Source organism: Pezoporus wallicus, unplaced genomic scaffold (assembly GCF_028554395.1).
Source record: "Pezoporus wallicus isolate ANWC-B61680 ecotype Strahan unplaced genomic scaffold, APGP_CSIRO_Pwel_v1 contig_4238, whole genome shotgun sequence".
Taxonomy (NCBI): domain Eukaryota; kingdom Metazoa; phylum Chordata; class Aves; order Psittaciformes; family Psittacidae; genus Pezoporus; species Pezoporus wallicus.
The window spans coordinates 2,587,340-2,610,720 of record NW_026637932.1 but is presented as its reverse complement, the minus strand read 5'-3'; the positions used below and the strand labels follow the sequence as shown (position 1 = coordinate 2,610,720).

The window sequence follows — 23,381 nt, the reverse complement described above, 5'->3', positions numbered from 1 at the left end:
AAAGCATTAGGAAAACATGCATGCAATCTAGAAGCCTTTAAATTAGAGACGTGCAAAATATCTCACCACAGCTCAAACCAACTCCTTCCCCTAAAACCAAGTTTTCACAGAGCACTACATAAGTTAATCCTTGAGAAGGCTGTGAGGTTAATGGAGACCTTTTGTGTAGGGCATCAAAACAAAGGAAAGACTGTACTGAAGATCACACTCTCCTTACAGAGAGATAACTCAGTGCCTTTTCACACACTATTTGAAAAAAATAAATTAAACAAAATAGATTTAAAAATAGCAGCGAGAAGGGCATGTGTACTGTGGCCTCTCCAAGCCCCAACATACCAGATACACAGATCATTGCTTTACTTAATTCCATGAAAGCAAAGGAAAGATGTTCTTTCCAATGCTCTCTGCAGGGCCTAAGCTGAAGGAAGAAAATAAAACTCTGAACAATCTCATTTGGTCACTAGAGCAGGAGAAGGGAAGAAGAGAGAGAAGGGCCAGCCAGCTGCCTGATTTCAGCACTGCAATCCCACGACTGCGTATTTAATGAGTTGGTGTCCCAGGCAAAGAGGAGAGGGAAGGAAGGCTGGGAGAACTCAGGCTATGGTCCTAATTCCTTTCCTGCACAAAGACAGTCTCTTGAGGACACAAGCCTGCTTCCTGTAATGTGATCTCATAGTCCAGGTGGGAGAGTTTCCTTCGAGGGAAGTTGGTGAGAAGTTCAAAGCGCTCATTGGGGTATCCTTTTGACTGGACATGTTTCACAAGAGCCTGGAGAGACAGAAAGGTAGAGAAGTGTCATATAATTCAACACAACACAAAAGAACGTAAAATATACCCTGCTTTCCTGAAATTCTGTATAGACTCTCTTTTACTTTAATACCTAATTTGGCCCACACCTGGTATAAATAATCATAAAAACTAATTATCAAGTGATCCCTTCTCTGATTCTTTAAACAGAAGGAAGACATACATTGTGATAGGATGAGAGGTGATGGCTTTAAACTAAAGGAGGGAAGATTCAGGCTGGATTTGAGGAAGAAATTCTTTACAATGAGGATGGTAAAATATTGGCACAGGTTGCCCAGAGAGGTGGTGGATGTGCCACCCCTGAAGACATTCAAGGCCAGGCTGGATGTGGCTCTGGGCAACCTGATCTAGTTGATGATGTCCCTGTTCACTGCAGGGTTGCCTTCCAACCCAAACTATTCTATGATGGAAATACACTCATTCAAGAGAGCTGAATTCCATGTCACACCTTCAAGTCACAGGAAAATATGATTTGCAAAAAATCCTTAAGTGCCCCAAAACAGAAGCCCCTATCACTTGTTCATCAGACATTACCCTTACACTAGACTTAAAAGCCACCAAAGAAGCATTTTTGTGTGGCAGTACTGACAAGAATAAATGCAATATTTTTACTATTTTCCTTCCCTCAAGAAGCACAAGGGTTTGGGAGGGGGTGGGAATTTTTTGTTAGTTTTTTTTAAAGCTCTTTTCAATTCATGGACTTCTCTGCCTGCAATAGCAACTGAAGCAGAATGCAGAGGGCATTAGGATGAAGGGGTATCAGTCTCAAAACGCAACAAGCACACATATCAGGAAGGGCTAATGCCCATGTTACAATGCAAGAGATTTGCCAAGTTCATCAGGAAACACAGCAGATGACAGCGTAAAGTACAAATAGCCAAGGACAGAAATGGAGACTGGCAGAACAGCAGAGGATACAGAAACACAGCAAGACTTGGGTGGAATGAAAAGTCGTAACTTTTTAAAGAGGGGAAAAAAAGTAAGTATGTAATAGAAAAGTGTGGAAAAAAATAAAGGGGCCTCAGCAATACTGTTGACTTAGTTTTGGAGGGTAACTTATGGCAGCAAATTAAGTGTAAGATAAGCCAGCAGTATTAAGCTTCTACTAGTACTAATTATTCTGCTAGCTTCCCCTCACTATTTAGCTGCCTCTTCCAGACCACAGTGCCCCAGCAAACAGGAAAAAATGGTTATGAACAAGCACCTGGCACTTAGTTCTGCAGCTCACAGGCAAGGGGCTCAGGAGATTAACTGCGTGGCTCTTTGAGTGTGTGTGTTCTGGTAGGAAAGCTGTCAGCCATACGGTATAGATGTGACACAGAATATCTCCCACAACAGCCTGCAATACTCTTTTCCAGTGTTTCAGGGGCATCAACGCAGCTGCAACATGAGGTCCAAGAGCTGCAGGAAGAGGTCAGCTTGCTCTGCTGTATCAGGTTAGATAAGCAGGAAAGCAGCACGATGCTGGCAGCAACACAGCAAGGGCAGGAACTGAGGCCTTGTGGTGCAGACAGAATGGGATGACCAGAGGCAAGACACACACACACAGGGAGAACAGCAACTTGCAAGATGAGGCATCCTGGAGACCTACAGCAGCAGAACAACAGCTCTCCTCTCATTTGGAAAAAAAAAAAAACAAACCAGTTGAAAAAAATTATAGAAAGTCTTGTCAATATGTGGGGAGGACAAACAAGTTCCACTGGAAGGCACTAATGGACTCACTGATCCTATTCAGCAAGTCAAAACCAGCATGGAGAAACAGTGCATGCTGGTGGAGGAGACTTCTTCTGCAGGGCACAGAAGCACCCAACTGCCAATGTCACTCCAACTCTTGGAAGCCTGCTGCTTGCCTAGAGTTAAGATCCAGGATATCATGGAGACATTGTCAAAACTCATCAAGAAAGCTCAACACATGTCTACAGTGCACCCTTGCAGCAGTGACAGGAAACCTGAGCTGCATCAACAAGAGTATTGCCAGCATCAGGGGATGCAACTGTGCCACTCGGCATCTGGGCCACACTTGGAATAGTGTGTTCAGACTACATGTTCAAGAGGGACAAAGAAAAACCGCTGGTGTTGCTGTGTGACCCACATTGTGCCATCAGCTACAATTTCTGAAGTCCAACTGTCTCCTTAAACAATTTATTTTTATTGCTCTGGATAGCTCTAAAAATGGAAGCAGTTAAGGGCTGAAAAAACAGCATGGAAAAGATGCTCACAAAGAAACATCTGTGACTCAATTTTGATCTGACTGAAATGGCTTTAAAAGATCACATAACATGAGCATAAAAGCTGCCTGCTCAGCTCTGCAATAAAAATATATCTTCACCCACAAACCTTGACTCACCTAAATTCCTCTGCTGACTGTAGAGCGGGTGGCAGCAATCATATGCTGAGATTAACTTCCTTTAACTACCATAGTCCATAAAAGGAGTCAAACCAGAAGTCAAGATTATCAGAATTGTATCAATACACTTTTGTATCACCTAAATAAATTAGCTAAGTGCTACATGCTTAATAATGAATGCAAATTTGTTTAACAGACTGCTTTCAAAAAGCAGTTTTGTACCTGGAAAAAGATTATACACCAGTGACTGCTATGATAAAAGAAGAATGAAGGTCTGCCAACCAGTAAAGCTGGTTCTTACAATAAGAGTGATGCTCTGCTAGTGTCCCTTAGGCTTTGTATTTCAGACTCAGGGCTCCAAGTGTAGCACTGCAGCCAGCCTATATCCTATCACACTTGGATTTGAGAGCTGATGATGTAACAAAACCAACTTTCCTTTTTCCTTTAATTTTCAAGCAGAAGAGTCAAGGATGAGAACATGAGTTTGAGACACTATACACTTCTGCAGTGTTGCAGACTATCTTACAGTCTCATTTTCTGTAAGAGATGCAAGACTTCTTAATCTGCACACGATCCTTCTGAAGAGGTATGCTTTTGCATTCCCTAAGACTTCAATGCACAGCTTTTAGGTTGATTACATAAAAATGAGCTTTACTGGCCACAGTGTCATGAAAACCCACTGCTAACAGGAACACAGTGACTTCTACCCACTACTTCCAGGGAAGCACCTACAAAATTTTAATGGAAATGCCATTCACATAAACATCTTCAAGGTAAGCAAGCCCAAAGCACAGCTGAGATGCACACCTCAAGCATAGTAATTGAATAATATTGTAATAAAATTTTCGGGAGAGAACTTCTTCCAAATTCTGCTCTGCCATTCATATCCAGAAAGGAGTTTGGAAGTGCAATGAAAGGGACTGAGAACAAGAATGAAGAATTTTGCTTTTGATTTTACCATTCTTTAACCATAGGCAATGATTGAACTTTTGCATTTAGGAAAACAAACCAAAACACAAATGAGTGAGCTGAGGGTATTTTACGGTAATTTAAAGATTAATGCAAAAGCCATTTAGAATCATTTTAGAAAGGGAACTCTCATGCTGGGGACTAAAGACGACACTGGAGTGTACATGCAAACCAAGCAGCAATGGAAACATACAGAGCCAGCAGACTCTGTTGATCAGAAGAGGAACACCACAAAGAAACCCAACAGAATGACACTGCAAGCACTCCCTGCATATAACACTTCCACGAGATCCAAATTCCATAGTGCCACCCCAGGAAAATAAATTCTCCAGTTTTAGCTCTCCTGTGCTCAAACAAGTATTCCCATTAACTCCACTCACCAGAAGTTTAGCTTGTTCAGGCAGTGAAATCTGTTCCCTCTTTCCATCTGGATACCTTAGCATCAGCTGTGCCTTTGGTCCTGCCATAAGGGAAGTTACCATAAGTTAACAAACAACAAGGCAGCTGAACTGAGATTATCTGTAGATTTTAGGTGGCACACTTTACTGTGCAGCACAGCAGGGTTAGAGACTGGAGACAAATACAAGGTTCCAGTCTCTGAAGATGTATTTTAAACACATGTGATAGAAGTGTAACACACATCAAACTCAGGATTCTGTCCAGAGTTAACAGTAGTGACCAAAACAGGACAGTGTTCTCAGAGAAAAGCACACTGTGCTACCTCTGCCTCTGAGACCGCCTCACTTTGGTGTCCAGCTCAGGCATCACAAGGAGGAAGAGACACTCCAGTGACTTGTTTGTATTAGCCAAAGTTGCATTACTGAAACTCAGTCCAGACTGCCAAGGCAGCCAAGCTAAATGAGCATGAGGTGGGGCTGATGCTGTTCTTCTCTCTACCACAGTGGTAGAAGGCCTGTTATACGCACCTGCATTACACACATGCGTACTTTATTCCTGGATAAGGTCTCAAAGTAAGAAACTTGAGCTCAGTGACTAATAGAGTTCTGCAGTTTGAGGCATCACTATGCCAAAGAGGTGCTGCTGGCAAGGTGAATCGCTCAAACATCTGGTGTCAAGGAGGGAGCAAGACAGAAGAAAAGATTTAGCTTTTCAAAATAAGGGATGAAACCATCCTTGTCAGCATATAAAGATTTTAGGGAGAAAAAAAAAAAAAAGAAGCCAAACATAAACAAAACACAGGTCACTAAAAAAAAAAATAAATATATATATAAGCCCTAAACCTAACAAAAACCACAACATGGCAACTTACCATTTACGTCCAGGCCCTGGAATGTACTTTCAGGCTTGTCAGTTGACTCCTCCAGTACCCCTGCATCAATGCAGGGCAGTACTCTGTGATTTGATGTTGCTCCAGGCTCAGTCCTTGCAGGGGGTTCAGGCTGAGGCCTTCGGCTCTCCTCTTTTTTATACCCCAAGTCCTTGTGTGGAGACTTCCTCAACTTGGCAGGATTCTCTGATTCCTCTTCCTCCTCAGATCCACAAACTGAAATAAACTCCTCACTTCCAGAGAAAACCTCTGACTCCGACTCTTCATCTGACCGACTCTCCTGCTTGGCCTGTGTGGAATCAAAATGTGTCTCCTGTAATGAGGCTCTGATAGCAGCTTCCAACTGGCTGTCCTCACTGGCATCAATGAGACTCTCCTGTTGAATGCAGACATAACACAAATATATAAAAATTGCTTTTAAATACATACTGAAAATCCAGAGGACATCAGTCTTCCATAGAGAAGCTACTGTCAGGAACAAACAGCATGGAAAGCTAGTCATGCTATGATGACTTAATGACTTCTTGGAGTTTCACATGGAGTCAATATATTTTCCTTCCACACATGCACAATTCTGTGACTGTTAAATCCAAAACAAATGCTGAAAGCACAAACTGCACAACAAAAACAGCTAACATGGGAAAAGGCATTCTCTGGTGCACCAGATCCTTGCATGCTCTTGCACTAATTCGTTAAGTCTGCTTATACTACAGAATGGGACAACAGTACAGCTGAGTAAGACAGGTTAGCACATTCTTTCAGGTTTCTCCAGTTTTACGAGAGGGTCTTATACTTACTGAACGAGAACATTTTTCAGGAGGGCTAGTAGAATGGCCATCCAGCTGCCCATGCTCACTCAGGAACCCAGTCACTTGGTCCAAGAAAGAAGTCACATCTAGCTGGTGCCACTCCACTAGTTTCTGACCTAGGGAACAAAAGGTGTCATGAAGCGGAATTTCAGCAAAAGACTGCAGCTTACAGGTGAAACACACCAATTCACTACTGTGTGTGCATTCTGCAAGAGTCTGTACATGTGGAACTGCAGCTTCCTACAGGCTACCACCTGATATTACGAAGCTTCCTCCCTCCACTCCCTTGAAAAGGTTTCAGTCATAGCCAGACATAAGTACAGACCCTGTTTATTTCTGTTCTTTTCTGTTTACCTATGGGAATGTGTACACAGAATAGTGAATTAGGTTTCAAAATGAAACAAAACAAAACAAAGACAAACCATTATGTTTATGAAGAAGCTTTTCTACATTTTTGCTGCTTTGATTCTACACCTTGGCAAACCTCATTTGCTTCTGTATGTAAAGAGCTAAGAAGAATATCCTAACTTCAGTATCAACATTAAAAACAGTAAGTGGCTTTGGGTGGGTTAAGTCAAATAGCAAGAAATCTCAGCTCCTGCCTGAGAAGCAGGAGACCAGAGCATTAACATCGTTGCACTATATCATGATGAAAGAAGACAGGTTGTTGGCATACAGAAGAGAAGTAACAATTTCAAAAGAGCTGGATGCGTAAGTAGAAGTTCCATTGTTTCAGCTAAAAAACCAAAACCAAACCAAACAACAAACGCAAAGCCAAAATCAAATAGGAAAATTAAGATGCAATTTAATAAGTCATTGCTGAGAGTCACAAAGCTCCCGTGCAAGGAGCTGGAAGCAGATTCATGTAATGCTTACAAATATCGTAGTTTATTCATCACGATTTCAAGTAGCCTTTAAAAGAACACTAAAAAAAAAATCATTTCTGGGTTTTACCACCAGGTAGTACTATTTTCACTTGCTAAGCAAAGTAAGTAAGCTATATCGGGTGCAATAACCATGTACACAAAATTTCAGCAACTCCTGGGAGTTTTATTCCCTCAGCTCCTCCAAAACATACATCTTCAGGAACAACGAGTCTCTCAGAGAGCAAAACAATGTAACTCAGATTTTTCACCAAATACAACAGTGAAGTTGTATGGAATGTATAAACTGCAGGTAACCAACTGTCACTTATCTTACCTGTCCTGGGATCCAGGATGGAAACATAAGGGAAGTCTGCTAATTTATAAAACTGTATGTACCTCTGTCCTTCCTCACTGTCATGGTATACCTAAAAAAATACCACATTGTATTACTGGGTGAAGAGGGAACACAAACTGTACCTTCACAATAGACAAAGCTTTTCCTTTCACAGTGTAAATGCATTTCTCAGTAACTGACAGGCTGAAAATACACCTCTAACACTCCATATATTAGAAGCTAAGTAGTAACATCTTGAATGCACAGGTGAAAAGCAGTTTATGCACTCAAATGCATACCCATCAACTAAACCTACATCCATAAGCTACACTTCCATTACGTACTGCATCTTTTCTACAAGTTCACCAAGAGAACTGCAACAGTGACATTCTATTCAAAGCTGTCTGTTCTTTCCACTACCCCACCTACCAGGACACCAAGTCACCTGCACAGCCCTATTAAACTTCTCACCTGCCAAAAAATGAAATGCTCCCGAATTATGTTCTTCACAGCCTCATTGCTCCAAACATCACGGTTGAGACACTGACAGGCAAAATCTTGCACATTCTGAATGTTTATCATGAGCCACTTGTTCTGCATTTGACCACACTCCTTGGCCTGTAAGCAGAGATAAAAGTTTTATTAGATAAAACTGAAGAGCCAGACACAACCAATGCCAGCAATGATCAGTGATGGCTTCTAACACTGTAAAATTTTTCACCAAAACCCCTTCACAGTGAAAGATGGACAGTGCTAGTGAAAAGGCATCCACAAAACTGAAGGCAGGGCTGAAGGACCTGCTTAAGATGAGACTGCTTGAATTACAGAACCACACTGATGAAGCGAGCTGCTGGATTTCAACAAACCAAGCACAGAGTGGAAAAAAGCAACTTGGGTGGGTGTGACACAGGGACACCAAATAAAGTATTTGTTTGGGAAAGAGTGCAGTCAATCACACTGATCTGAAAACAGACGAAAGACCTGCTCATTCTAAAGATAAACCTGTGGATCATCTTCTATAAGTAGGCTGCGTAATTGACAGAGCATTTGCATAAATTCAACAGAACCCCCTCTCTGCATGTTTTTTTCTTCTCTCCAAGTTTTGAGTCACTGTATTACTGTGTCACTGCCGAATTAGGCATCCTTTTTTGATGCTCATTATTCAGACTGCAAGTGGGGAGGGAGACAGGAAGGCGCAGGAAGAAATCTTACTGGTTTGAGTCACAAAGCTGGCATTGTCTGATTGCTTGGTTGCAAGTTAATGGTAGGAGTTTGATCAAGAATGTAATTCTGATCGCTGAACTGTCATACCTGTTGAAAAAAAGAGGGCTATATCAACAGCAGGAATGCTCTTACCACCTGGAAAGACTGGAACTAGCATATGAAGTGCCTTTCTTTTAAAAAAATTTAAAAAGTGTGTGTTCACCATCCTGCTGGTAAGGTACTGAACAGCAAATTCAAGGAATTGGGATGTTACTCAAGATTTTGCTGGTTTGGGCAATATTTTGTTCCCCAAACCAAACTTTTTACTTTTAAAATGAATTTCAGCCAGGGCACTTTTGAATAATCAGCCCATCCATGATATGACAGGCAGACATGTGAACCCCACACACTTAGCTTCATGAAATGTCAGTCTACATAATTAATCTGCACGGCCAAGTGACCTGCAGAGCCAAGTTTTATTTTATTGAAATAAAAAAAAAAAAATGAAAGCAGAAGCACAGAACAGTCCTCCTGTTCTCACAAGGGACCTTATGCTAACTACTTACCACTAATATTATAGTGTCAGAATCCAGTATTTGCTCACCAGGAGAGAAAAGTGGGGCAGGTGATACCCAAGTAACCAGTAAGGGTCTTAAATATAGTCATTAGGCTTCAAAGACTTCTTTTGAGCTAACTGTAGATTTTGAGAACTAACTCTATGAAATCAGTTTAAGATGAGGCCTACAGGTACTGCCCAAGTTTAAAAGGAACAAAAATCCTTATGTTGTTTGAGTCAACTGGATTGCCTTAGTTCTGTGTTCTAAAGTAATCCATACTAGATTAAAGGAACTCAAAAAAATAGAAAGCTGGAAAGCGCATCTCACTCTTCTATACCTACTTTGTATATTTTTCAGCATCAGTGAAAACCTACCTCTACCTCTCCTCCATCCACCTAAGGCCCTCACAAGTTTGCAAGCAGGAAATTCCACCCAGAACATTTGCAAAGATGCATTTTCACCTGTAGAGCTGGTGTAGCTTTTTAAACTACTTGTAACTTCCTTCTAGAGAAAACAAAGAGGCTTTACATAGAACATTTAAAAAGATGCCATCATCTCACACACACAGAGGTCTGCTCTTACACAGCTACTGCTTTTCTTCTGAGAGGGTGGAAAGAGTGTGGGGTGAAGAAATGCTTTGTGTTTGGAGATTATATTGGTGGGTTATTTTGGTAAGTGACAAAAGAACAAGGGAAGGCTTAAGATCTGGCTTGTGTATCCCGAGAAAGTCTCATAGCTTTAGATCTGCTGTTTCGAATATCAACTGGCCCCCATTTCTCTTCCTCTTTCAAGGTATAAAGGCCATCACCAGGCATTAAAGAGGACACACACTGAGTAAATGCAGAACAATCACTCCTTGCAAACATCTCTGTTTAAGCTTTCAGCAATCAGCAGAGTAGGAACTTTCAAAGACAGAGGCAGCAGATCTCATATACAAGGGACAAACACAAAACCAAACCAAAACCCATCTGTCCTGAGTTTGCTTTTTCTACTCAGCCACATTTTTCATCGCTGCGACAACTTACAGCAAGAAGCCAGCAAACTTGTTAGACAATATGTGGAAGTCATCTTATTTTACACTCAGAACTGGATAACCTCTAGCTTTTGCACTACTCAAAATAACATTTTCCTTTAATTTGTCTTCTCAGAACCATGTATGGTTTATAAATGCTGTGGTGGTTCTCCCTTGCTCAGCTCTGTTGAAATGCACTACTTTAAGTCAGCAGGGAGGAACAAGGAAGTGGAACCAGCATCTTACGACCTTCTGGACCTCTGCTAATCAAGCATGGTTTAGGTTGCAAGACAACAGATGACCAAGTCAGAAAATGAAATTATCTAACACGAAATAGCCTATCTGTGCTGCACTTATACTTCTTGCATGTGCCAAGGCATACATCCTTTCATCAACCAGCCATTCCTAGGCCAACGGTGTATCTGCAGGCTATGCTTTGGCAAACAGCCAGTCTAGAAGCATCTTATGCAAAGATAATTGCACCATTTGAGTACAAGGACTAGATTAGCTTCTGAACTTACTGGTGCTTGCTACATACAAGGAAAATCAGCTGTGGAGCAGAGAGCAGCTGAGAGAGGTTCAACTTACAGAACAAGGACACTTCATACAGACAGAGCTAAAACTCTGTAACATTACAGTCACTTCACAGAAGTAGTGAAATCCTAAAGAGCATTAAGCACAAAATTGCAAGCACCAGAACTATCTCCTCCCTAAACAAGAAGTGTAAACTAAGTCAATCCAGAGCGAACCGCCACAAATTAAATCGTATCTCACATCACATGTATGAAGGGATGGAACACCTGCAATTCTTTAGAGCAGTCTTTGAGATTAAAACACCACCATGCTGTTTCATACAAACCGTGTTTGGTGTGCAAAAATCTTCATTAAAGAGGTAACTATGAAACTTAGTACACATTAAAGCTTGATATTACAGTCAAGAAATGACAGTTATAAATCCCTTGCGCAATCTTAACTGACAACGGCCTAATAATATAACTACACAATACTACTCAAATACAGACTATTTTAGTGACATTGGGTATTTAAGCTCTAGAAGTTTCTCTGACATTTTCTAGTAGGAAAAAAAAAGGCAGTTAGGGCCTGCAAGATGTTGACCTATCAGTTGTTTACTCCTGGTTTGTATAGCCCATTCCATCAGTCACCATGGAACTAATATCTAGTGGCTCACGGTCAAAAAGCCTGCAGGATTAAAAGAAAGTCTTTTATAAATTTTCTGTATCAAATTTTTTTCCACCACATTTCTATGGTGTAATTTAGTTAATCACATACTTTACAAATATAGCTATCATAAGCTGTTCTGGATGTGAAGCACAGTCCTTTTTCAGAGATATCAAGTTAAAATAAATCAATGCCATTCAGCACTTGAAAAGTTTTCTTCAACAGAAGTTAAATATCAGCTACTCTTAAAAGATAATATTACTGAGCTAAAATGAAATGGCAACTTTTTGCACCTTACTGGTAAGTTTCTTTGTAATTGAAGAAAAATAGGTTTCTTTTGGAAAACCAAAAATAACTGTATCTATTTCCTATCAAAATCAACCCTTGGGTACACAAAAGAGGAGCAACAAAAGATGAGCAACAAAGACACATGAAAGCCTTAGTAAGACCAGATTCCACCACTCTTGCTAAGTTCGAATAAAGTCAGAAATCCTAAATGATTGTATGATAAACGTACACGGCAAAACACTGACAGTGTTCTTGTACACCCTCCAGAGGTCAGAATACATCACGTACCAATAATAATAAACCCCATTTAGGCTAACACTAAACTACAAAAGCATCAAAATGACAGTATTTAGTCTTTGGTACTTTCGAACGTCATATAAACTATAATAAAACAGAGATGTATAAATGTTTCTCTAAGTGTACACAAAAGGAAAAAGCTAACAGTAGCTTGCTAAAGATGAGTTCTGGATTCATGGGAGGCCTAACACTGTCCCAGGCTAAAAGCAGTACAGCAGCCTACTGGTAAAAGGTAAAATGGAAGTGGTAAGGGTCAACAAATTGAGAAGCTGAAGATTTCTACTGTGGTGAAGTTTAGGAACATCAGTTTGAAATGAAGAGTATCTCACTGGACAAAGAACTGTACGAGTACAGAAAAAGGGTGAATGCCAATACCAGAAACTGTACACATTTTTAAATTTGAGTCAGATCTTTGGCACTGTTTGCAGTATCTGTATTGTACCATTTGATGATGAATTTGCATTTTCGTGAATAATCATCACCACCCTCCTCAATCTCAGCTACTTAAAGACGACCAGGTGAAAGTTCAGTAGTAACTGCAACTTCTGAAAAATACCTAGAAATTATGGACTTAAGAAATAAAAATATATACCAGTTTGCATTTCTCTAATCATTACTTAAGTCACTGATGCATATTATAACTCTTCTCTGTCCCCTTCTCAGGCAGACAATCTCTTGGATACTTTTCCATCATGACCAGATGGAAAAGACAACCACTATGATTTTATACAAGAGCAAGGCCTCTACTGAAGATAAAAGTTGTGCCTTCAAGACAAAGCCACATTCAAAATACTTTTACTAGCTCAGGTATCAAAAACCACTTAGCTGTGTTAATAGTACGCCACCCGAGCTTCTTAGCAGGGCTGTGCTGAAAACTACACTGCCCCTTGCAAAGTACTTGCTCACCTATCAAAAGCAACTACTTACTTCAGCTCCTTCTGTAACATGCTCTATAAAGAGATTTCGAGGGATGCAATTTCTCTGTTTCGACCAGCCTCCCTTGTGCACTAAAGTCTTTCACCAATTGTGATTTGCCACACTGACATTTAAGCATAACTAATGATGGTAGACCACATTAAGTCCTTCAATAAGTCATTAGCATTTCCAAACGCAGCCCATCAAATATTTATCACTATACAGTCGAACACAAGGCTTCCACACTGCACACAGTCATCACAGAAGAAAGTGCACCAAAATTTCAGAACTTACCGTTTCAAAGCTGCCTTTGTGCATCAGATCAATGGGAGGTCTGAAGAGATCTGCTAGAGTAGTGAGTTTCTTATCTACTGCCCCTCCGTTTCGTAGTTCCTGCTCCTGTCGAACTGCACAGCCCCAGAGGAAAGGAAGCTAAATTAGACAAAATACTCACAAGATGGGTTTATTATTTGCTGTATGTCATACACTTTCGCACTGAAGTCACAAGGTCAGATCCCACTGAACAAGATTAGCTGCTATGTAAGGGAAGAACCCCGCCTGCCCTAACTTTCTCAAGCACTGGGCATTTATTTTGCTTTTAAAAATCATCTTAATGAATGTATCAGCAAAGGTCATATGCTAGTATTTGAAAACAAATGAGCAAAAAAGCAGCCATGACTTATACTACTGTCTCTTTCAGGTGAACAGATTTTCAGCCTTGTTTACCCCCAAGTACCACGCTTTAGGCATGTTTCTTTTAGTGCTATCGATTCCATTCAAAATAATACAGAACATATTTCCTACATAGACATAACCATATACAATAAAAGTAAATCATAGCAATTGCTCACCTAAAAATGAATGGATACGATGTATTTTATATGGAACCAAGACAGCTGAAATGTGCAATAACTATCACACAACCACAAGCCTTACAGCAGTGAAAGGAGCTGTCAACAGGCTATAACATACAACCCATTTTTGAGCAGACTCTGGATTCCACAGGGAAAAAAGCATCTCTGTATTTCCTGGCCCTAGGCCTCCTTCAATCTGGACTTTCAAGGCCAGGGCCACTTTTTCAGAGCTTGCCAGTGATATTTATCTATGAAGCTTTACCAAAAGGCATGATAAAGTTTTATCATAAGCACATATTGTGCATCTCTAAATGAGTGGAGATGATAAGAAAAGAATCTAAGGGTATGATGATTCTGTAAATGGTGTATTTTCACTAACACAACTGCCAGTGGCTTTAGCACTTGCAGAGTTTATTATTACCAGAAAACCCTAGGCAAACCTGTCAGGGGAAAGAAAGTAATTATGAACACTTATTTTCAGTTCGGCATCCAACAGCACCTAACTACATGGGAACCTGGTCCACGGTTAGACCTCTTGAACACTCCAGCAACATCAGTGACAGCAACTGCACAACAGCTCTAACTCATCTGTGAAATGTCTGTTCTGCTGTCAAAGAATCATACTCTGTGAAGCTTAATGGCTTAAGTAACAGCTCAGTGCTTTGTCATTTGAAGATTCTACATAGGAACAGACAGTGGTAAACAGCAATTAAATTCATGAGAACCTTGTGTGTGGCCAAGGTAGCTGCCTCAGGGTTACTCAAATCTAATTCAAATGCCAGAATGACCACTGGCTAGCCAAGAAAAATTTAGTAAATGAACTTGATTTCTACATGGGTGTTAGATTATTCCCCCTTTTCAGTTCTCTCTAGAGCAGAAAAATAAATGTGCTCAGAGTTGTCAAGAAAATACCTGCTATATCAAAGCAGCCAGAATATACTGTCTGTAGGCTTTACTTATGTAACACAGGAAAGTGTTTGGACCAGCACCCTTACTACCTGCTTCATGTGTCCATTACTCAGTACTCTCAACTACCCCAGAACAAAAATCTAACAACCATAACTGTACAACAAATGTGGAAGAGGCACATCAGCAAACAGTACTGACACTACAACAGTGAACAGCCTAACAGTTACTAGAAAACCCCACTCTTTTGCTATACAGTAGACAATTTAAAAAAACACATTCAACAACTGAAAGCTGTCCTAACATAAAATGGAAAGGATTTTCCACTTTTATTTGCATTAAAAAAAAACCAAACTCTAGCTTACTGATCTGTAGACACTTACTGGTTTCTGTCTGAAAATCCCGAAAGCCATCAAATATTGAGCGTGCAGGTCTGCGTCTTTTAGGAGCTTAAAAAAACATATTGCAAGAGTTATTTCAGAAGTATATTATCAAAATAACTGCACATTAGTACTTTTCATCACGTGTGGGAGAATGGAAGAGGAACCCAAAGCATGAATGATGAGGGAGCAGGGTCATTAACAAGGGTGGGAGGAGGACAGAAATGGGTTTATAACACCCATGTCCTAACATACCCTCCCTCCAACAAACTTTACCCCAGAAACAAAACATGTATCAACAATACACTCAAGTTTAAATTCAGCCCTTTCTGATGGGCTCACCAAGGCCCATCAGAATCACAGCATAAACATGTCACAATTCCTGTCAAGATTTTTTAGCAAAGACCTTCAAGTAGACGAAAAAAACCAACTTTGAAAGATTAAACCCTGTAGGATATGTTCTTTATGAGGAAATACATTTGGGTTTTTTCAACAGCATGCTCCTACTCTTTATGAAACTCTTATCTGGATCCTGTCCCAACTTCTTGGCTTGACTGGCAACAGCCACACTCCACTGAATCCAGGATCACTATCTGCAAAGAAACCTTCAGAACTGCCGCTGCACAGAGAGAGTAGAGTGGCCTAGGAAGATAACTGGAATAGTACCTAAATGTATCACTGAAGTCCTTCCGTATAACACAACCACTGCACTTCGAATGCAAACAGAACTGCCTGCCAGGGCTTATTCCAACTATTCATCTGCATCACTATCAACTGAAAGGAGAAGAATTTTAAGGTAGAACTTTCAAAGACATAATAAGTAAGACACAATAACTAATAAACAAATTTAAGACAAATACAATGTGTGCCCACCAGAAACCTGTAGTAAGAAAAATCCATTTACAGTGAGAAAGCATGACCTACGCATGGGTTACAAAGCAAGTACCTCCAAAACTTGATTTTAGAGACCCTTCTGGTTTTGCACCCATAGTGTGTGCAGCATCTTTCAGCTTGTGCCACTCCAAGGGCATAAAGAATGGTGAACAGATCTTGCTCCTTGCATTCTTCCTTTACAAAGGAAAGAATCAGTGTATCCCCTACAGACTATCATGGAAAAAGTAAGTAAGCCTGAATGAGGAACATGCTTGTGAATAACGCTTAACTCCTGTTAGTATCAACTCTAAATGCTTAGGCACAAGCACAACTCATTAAATCCAACTTTGGAGCAACTTAAACAGCAGCTAAGAATAGCAACTGAAGAACCACTTCAGCAAAAGCAGCACTTCCGTTGCCAGGCTTAGCTAGAGCATGGCAGTGCGGCTGAAGATGTTCACAGCAGTTCAGGCAGCTCAGACAACCACCTCAACATGATACAGAAACAGGCACATCCCCTGTGCTTAGAGCTGAAAAGACAAAGTGAACTGCCTTTCCAGTTTCAGCTAGCTTGTTATAAACACAAGTGCCATTACTGAGCATATTAGCACTGATAGACCAGATGGTGCCAGGAGGCTCTCACTTACGTAAAGATCACTTCAGTTGGGTGGCGAGTGTGTCAGAGATCACTGTGACAGGTGGGTAGAACAGGACCAAGCATTAGGGTCATCAGATCTTAATCCTGCACTTCTTAGATTCCTGAACCCACAGGAGTATAAAGACCTTTGTCAAAAGGTCTGTTGGACCACAGGAACAAGTGCGCTGTCTTCAGAGAGCCCTCAGCAGGGCACCTTCCTCTGGAACCACCTCTCAGCCTGTGCACCTCAGCTAAAGACCCATCTCATGTTGAAAAAAAAATATAAGAGAAAACCAGTTCCAGGGTAAACCTGAAGCTTGGCCTCCTCCATTCTAGCACAGGAACTGAACAATAGAAAAGAACATTTCCTACAGTTATGAGACCACTTTAAATATGAGCGCTTGCATGCTTTTCCTTGATAAAAAGGGCAAGGCTCTAAATTCACTTGGCATAGCAAAAGCCACACAGGCAGAAATGGACATGAGAAGGATAAGGCCAGAGGAAGAAAGCATAGAAAGCGAGCCCCTTAGATATCCATACAGACATTATACAAAAGGAGAGGATAATGTACCAGGTAATGAGTCCTGCTACGGAACCTCCACCCCCATGCTTCTGTAAAAGAACCACCACAGCACAGGTCTGAGATTGAGGTTTTGGGATTCAGAACATTAGTGTATTACCACAAGCACTAAACAGTGTTTTAGATAAGCATCCAAAAAGAAAACAGCATTTCTATCACCTGGTCCCTTAGAGGGGAAGGAAAAAAAAAACCCTGCAAAAGCAAAAGTGATAAACAGTTCCAGAAAACAAGAAAACTAGCTGCATGATGCACTTTGAAGAGCAAATTAAATTCCTAAATGAGGAATGAAGAAAATTATGACTAATCATACAGTTCAGCCCTTTTTCCTGAATTATCATCTCCCTGAGAAGCATGCATTTGTCCTCTTCATTTTCACCTGTCAGTCAAGGCTCAGTTGTTTATCCCACCAGCTTGAAAACTACACTTTCACAGCAGTATCACATGGTTCTGAACCATAGAACACAGATGTAGACTTGCACAGCTGTAGCCTCATAAAGTCCCATGAAACAGGAGTTTGCAGATTTGTACCACTGGGAATGCAGCATCTCTGATGTGTGAGGTTTTCAGTAACACTGGTGTTACTTCCAAGAAGGCAATCATGTTACATGGCTGCAGAGTTGCAGCAAGGAAAAGAACAAGAATAAAAACACATCAATGCTTTCTTCATATTCAGGAAGTTCTGGTTTTCTTCTGTTACTTAGCTCATCTCAAGGCAGAGAGAAGAAACAAACAAACAAGAGCATAAGCCTACCTCCAAACAAGGGCTCAGGCTCTACTAGAATTTCCTGTTTTTGAGGAATTGGAGCTCGTACTTCATCCCTGTGAAGTGGGAAGAAAAAAACCCAATTTAAAAAAATCAGAAAGGTTACAATACTCCAAGCACATAAACCACATCCCATTGTACTCAAAAGGGTCCTGCAACTTGAACTGGCTAAGGATGCTGCTGTACCACTGCACAGAATCAAAAGTTCTGACGTCAAAAGGGACCAGGCTTTGTCAACTTATTATTTAAACATTTTTAATTCTTTAAGAACTTAGCAAAGGCTGCTAATTGATCCACTTGCCTCCTTCTTCCCTGATTATCTACATAGAGAAAAAAAAAAATATATTATCTTCCTTATTACTAGCTTCCTTCTAAAATTTTTTGCTTCCACTTGAAACTCACAGCCCTCTCTTTTCCAGAGAAAGGAAAAGAGGATTGTCAAAACAGACATTTCCCCACATTTCTGAAGCAATTTTTGCTTACACAGCTGGGGTGCCTCACATATCAACAGCTTAGTTAGGCCTGCTGAGACTGCTAGATGATCTGAAATTAAGAATAGGAGAAGAAAGAAAATCACAAGGGCTCCAAAACAGTTTCACTTACTCAGGGTGGTCACTAAGCCCATGGAACTATGCAAAGAAGGGCATGGATCACCCAAAGAAATCCATTTGCTTTATCCTGTTTATGAGCTAACTCTTGAAGCGCCCTCTTCCCTCAGATTCTTTGAAATTGTAAAGTGTGCAGTTTGTGGCTCCTGACCATATGGGCTTCGAAGAGTAGGTCAGACTGATGTTAAGACACCGACGCAGATTTTGTAGTTGCTTATTTCTCTGCATAGCAGTGTACACAATCTAGCCTTTCCAGTGCCAAATCTGGTTACACTTAAACCAACACCATAAAACCCTTACAAGTGGGACTAAGGTCATTACTTTAATAAGAAACAAAACAGAACTCTTTAACTGACAAATTAATGTAAAGCAAGATCGTTGGAGCAATTTAAAAGTAAGAATATCTTGCTACTGGATCTCCAACTTCTATGTCTTGAGCTCTGCCTGCAAAAAAAAAGAGTATGTATAAACCACAGAAAACTTCTTAAGTAATGAAGGACAGACTAACTTATGTTAGTCTACATACCAACTTAACGTAGTAAGAACCTGTTTACCCAGAACAATATCGGAGCAATTAAATGTAACAAGATATCAAAGCAGCACATATTACATGAGTTGACAGAAGGTTAGAAATGGCAACTGCCTTATTTTTTCTGCCTTACACTACTAAATTCTTAAGACAGAGTAATCATTTTTATAGACAGGTTCACCAGGTACATACTCAGTGTGTGGTCGAACAGCAGACACCCCTGCAGAACTGGTGCTAGGCTCCTCTGCTATGCCTCCACCATCCAGAAACATGGTGACAGCCATCTCCAGATTATTGTTGCATGCTTCAAGCATATGCTTTCCCACACTTTCACTGGCACCTGTAATGATGGAAGTAAAAATTGAGCATTCTTTGGAAAACATTTTGATTGGAAGTGCTAGGAGCAGCAGAGCAGCAAGCTTTCTCTCTCAAAGCATTAATAATTAGAAAGAACAGTTTATTAGTCGCCATTTATCTCTGAAGTACAACTATGACATGAGACAAATTTATCTCACAGCAGAAAGGAATGCCTGCATGTAGGACAGGCAGACTTTTTCCTGCCATCAAGAGAAAACTTACTGAAAGCCATCTGAGGGGGTTTAGAATTGGTTTCCTTTCTTTCTAGATATCAGACCTTTTTCAGTTGAATCAGACCTGGTTCAATTTTCCAAACACCAGCAGGCAAACACACAAAACCCATGAAAACCTGACTTCACATTTTAACAGGGTGAATACTATACCTGCTACTAAAGTGTTTTTTACCCACTTAGACATTTTGAGATGGAAGAAAAGATACTCTGTTTTACTGATTGCACTGAAAGGCAAAAACAAACAAGCTAAAGCTCAGTCCACAGAGGGCTGAGAGTAGGAACAGACGGGAGCCAAGAGGGAGAAAGCAGTACTTGTCTACACAATTATTTGTATAATGACTAACATTTATTAAAATCTCTCCAAAGTACACCTAAATCTATCTTACTCTTGCTGTTCAGAATGTAGTTCTTAACATCACCTGTAACTCCTTCCCGAGAAGGAGTTAGAGCCTCTACCTCGCAACTTCTCAAAAACCGTACCATCAACAGAAGCACCCTCATCAGTGGAAGCTTTCCTGCACCCAGCCCCTTAAATGTCTACTTACTGCAGCATCTGCCTCTATAGGCAGTGGGGCTGCCGAAGAGTTTATTTTCATACGGGAAGGCTGGCAGAGAGAAAGAGTGGCAAAATGCAGCTGAACCAGTTTGGGAGCAGCTTTTAGACCTGTAGAAGTTCTTACTAGGTTCACTGCAAGTCACCAAAATGAAGAAAACACTTTCTCCACCATCAGAGTCACAGATAATATCACTCTTAGCAAAACACATTTGGATGTTTCTATGATTTTTCTTAGAAACACTCAAGAAGCTCTAGTTTGAACAGAAAATACCCTAGGAAACTGTTGAGATAAATCAGTTCTAAATGACAGAAATTACCCTAAACTACAGAGAAAGCCAAACTGATTGAGTGAACTGGTTTCCAGAAAACCTAATCAGCCTTGCCATGGCTCAGGTGACAGCTGTATTTGAATACCTTAATCGAGATGACAAAAGCACAAAATAAAAACTAGTAACATCTCAAGAAACTATTTTCAGCTCATTTCAATGTCAACTGTAGCAATTAAACAATATTGGCATATAGCTATTATATGCACAGCACCCTACACCCTCAATATACAGTCAGTAATGCAAAGTCATTAATTTAGAAGAGCTAGAAGAAAAATTACACGCAGCCCTCTGCTGTTTAGAGACACCAACACAGAAAGTGCCTGTACTTGTTCCTCATAACTCCTAAGGAAACTGCCATCGTATGCATGATTTCAGTGCCTATGCCAGCAAACAGGAAATACTAAATATTTCTTAAGTCTCAAATCAAACTTCAAAGACATCCCATCATTCCACCAGAAAAGATACACAGGAGCTACATTCTCTTAGCAATACTTTTCTGGATGAGAGCACCAAAGAAACACAATTCTGCCATCTAGTTAAGATAAACATATCAAGAACTATTTCTACTTATAACTCACTATCACCTACATGAGAATCAAACTGCTGTATATATTCAGCCTTTTTCACCACAGACAGGGATGAATTTATATACTTACAACTCTAAGTTGAAAGCTGCTAACACAAACCACTGAGCTTTTGAGCACCTGTCAAATCATGCCACTACCAGCAAGATAAGCTCCACACAACACACTTTCAGATATATCCTTAATTCTGTTAAAATGGAAAAACAAAACTCCAAAACTCTAATAGTGGATGGGTAAAGCCCAGCAAGTTTTGTTTTTTTTTTTTTCTTTTGTGAAAGCAGAAAGGTAGGGTCCTCTTGTGTTTGGTATAAACCATCCATACAAGCACAGAAAGCCATCAGGAAGGGTAAACTATCGTGACTTCCTGTTCCAGATCAGTTTTTAGCAAGTATCTCAGGCACTACCAAAAGAAACCACAAGGCACACATGGGCACTACAATGAAAAGGTATTTGCTGTAGGTTCTTTTTGTTCAGAGTTTATTCTAAAAGCCTTCTTTAAGGACAGCTGAGTGATTAATAATTTCCAGTTGACACAGGATGTTCACAGCGTACTAAACAGCCTCAACATCTCTGTTCAGGATTTAAGTGCATCCAAGCCCGAGTATAAGGACACAACCCAAAATTAAGCTGGTTAAACAATTTAAAAACAGTTTCATGTAAATCAAGGAAAAAAAAAAACAAACCAAACCACCCCCCCCCCCAAAACCAAATCAAACAAAAAAACCCAAAGAAAACAACACAAAATGCCAAAGATGTTTTATTAAACACTCCTTTAGTATTTGATATGCAGTGCCATAAGCAAGGGGGAACTATAGTGAAGCCGGTTAAACACAAAGTGGGTCAACCGCTCATAGTACGCAAGCCAAAGCAGCAATGATCACCTGACGCAAACTTCAATTTAAAAGTGACTAGCTGTTTTCCTTGGAAAACTAACATAAAACTTCTCAGTAACCTGATCGTATTTTAAGACTGATTTATTTTTATAGTCTTTAACGCGGACTCAGCGGTCAGCTCCAGGCTCCCTCCCGGCCGTCAGCTTTATTTGCAGAGGCGGGACGCGATTCCCGGGGCGGAACGGACCGCATCGCCGGGAGGGAAGGAGAACGTGCACCCGCACCCTCACCACCGAGTAGCTCGGCATACCAAGCACCCCAGGCCGCCGCTAAAAGCGAGGGCGACACGACAGCACACAGGGCGGAGGCACCGCGGTTGCCCGGCTCGGGCACCTACCGCCGCGGCGAGCCGGGCCCCGGAGCGAGCCCGCTGACAGGCCCGGGCGTCACCAGCCCCCTCGCCCCGAGGGAGGCCGCGGCGGTGGTGGCGGGCAGACCCCCAAGAGACGGGCGGGAGCGTGCCCGGGGCCGCCCGCCCGCCCGCGCTGCTCCGCCTCGCCCAACGCAGCGCCTCACGCCATGACCCGCTCCTCCCGTCCGGCCTCCCGCCCCCGGCCCAACGGGGCAGCCGCCCCCTGACGCGGCGACTGGGGCCGGACGGAGGCCGCCCGTTAAGCACGCAGCGGCGGCGGCAGTCACGGCCGCGGATCAGCGGGCCCCGGCTTCCGTGTGCCTCACCCGTGATGGCGGTGAACTGCTGGATTAACCCCTTCAGCGCCGAGGAGGCCGCAGAGCCCCCGTGCGCCGCCATCTTGCCGCCGCCGCACAACAACACGCACGCCGCCAGCCCGCGCCCTCTGCGCAGGCGCGACACCCGCCCGCGCCCTTCCTCTGCCCGCCGCCGCGGAGGCGCCTCTCCGGGCCGCTGCGGGAGGGGCGGGAGTTACCGCGGCAACGCGGCCAGACCCGCCCTGTTGCCTCAACAGCCCCGGGAGGAGGCAGTTGCCCGGGCAACGCGGCCCGCCCCGCCGCCTCAGCGGCTTTTCAAATGCTGCCGCGGCTCGGCGCGAACTTCCGCCGCGTTGAGCACTGCGAGTTCATCGTACACGGCATTCCTTCACTTGATGCTGGGTGATGAGAAGCTCACCATGATCCGTCAGTGTGCGCTCGCAGCCCAGAAACCAACCGTGTTCTGGGCTGCATCAAAAGGAGTATGACTAGCCGGTTGAGTCTCCCCCGCTACTCTGTTCTGGTGAGACCCCGCCTGCAGCCCTGCGTCCAGCTCTGGGTGCAGCAACATAAGAGGGACGTGGAGCTGCTCTAGTCCAGAGGAGGCCACAAAGATGCTCCAGGGGTTGGAGCACCTCTGCCATGGAGACCGTCTGAGAGAGCTGGGCTTGTTCAGCCTGGAGAACAGACGGCTCCAGAGACACCTTAGAGCAGCTTCCAGTGCCTAAAGGGGCTGACAAGAAACCTGGGGAGAGACTT

The 23,381-nt window shown here is 42.0% G+C and overlaps 1 protein-coding gene across 4 annotated transcripts; it reads right to left on the bottom strand.

The window, feature by feature from the left end:
• Nucleotides 1-278: 278 nt before the first annotated feature.
• UBXN7 (UBX domain protein 7) lies at nucleotides 279-22,818 on the bottom strand. 4 transcript variants are annotated; one of them, XM_057408373.1, is made up of 11 exons: nucleotides 22,632-22,815; nucleotides 19,194-19,341; nucleotides 17,853-17,920; nucleotides 15,015-15,080; nucleotides 13,166-13,278; nucleotides 7,892-8,038; nucleotides 7,421-7,511; nucleotides 6,209-6,336; nucleotides 5,394-5,787; nucleotides 4,504-4,583; nucleotides 279-768 (listed from the first exon to the last, which is right to left on the bottom strand). In XM_057408373.1, the coding sequence occupies exons 1-11, from the start codon at nucleotides 22,702-22,704 to the stop codon at nucleotides 607-609; spliced, it is 1,470 nt and encodes a 489-aa protein (XP_057264356.1). In that variant the 5' UTR covers nucleotides 22,705-22,815; the 3' UTR covers nucleotides 279-606. The 4 variants fall into 4 exon arrangements, with proteins under 4 accessions (XP_057264356.1, XP_057264357.1, XP_057264359.1 ...); XM_057408374.1 differs by lacking the exon at nucleotides 22,632-22,815 and adding an exon at nucleotides 22,291-22,412; XM_057408376.1 differs by lacking the exons at nucleotides 19,194-19,341; nucleotides 22,632-22,815 and adding an exon at nucleotides 18,267-18,405.
• Between the last annotated feature and the right edge of the window lie 563 nt (nucleotides 22,819-23,381).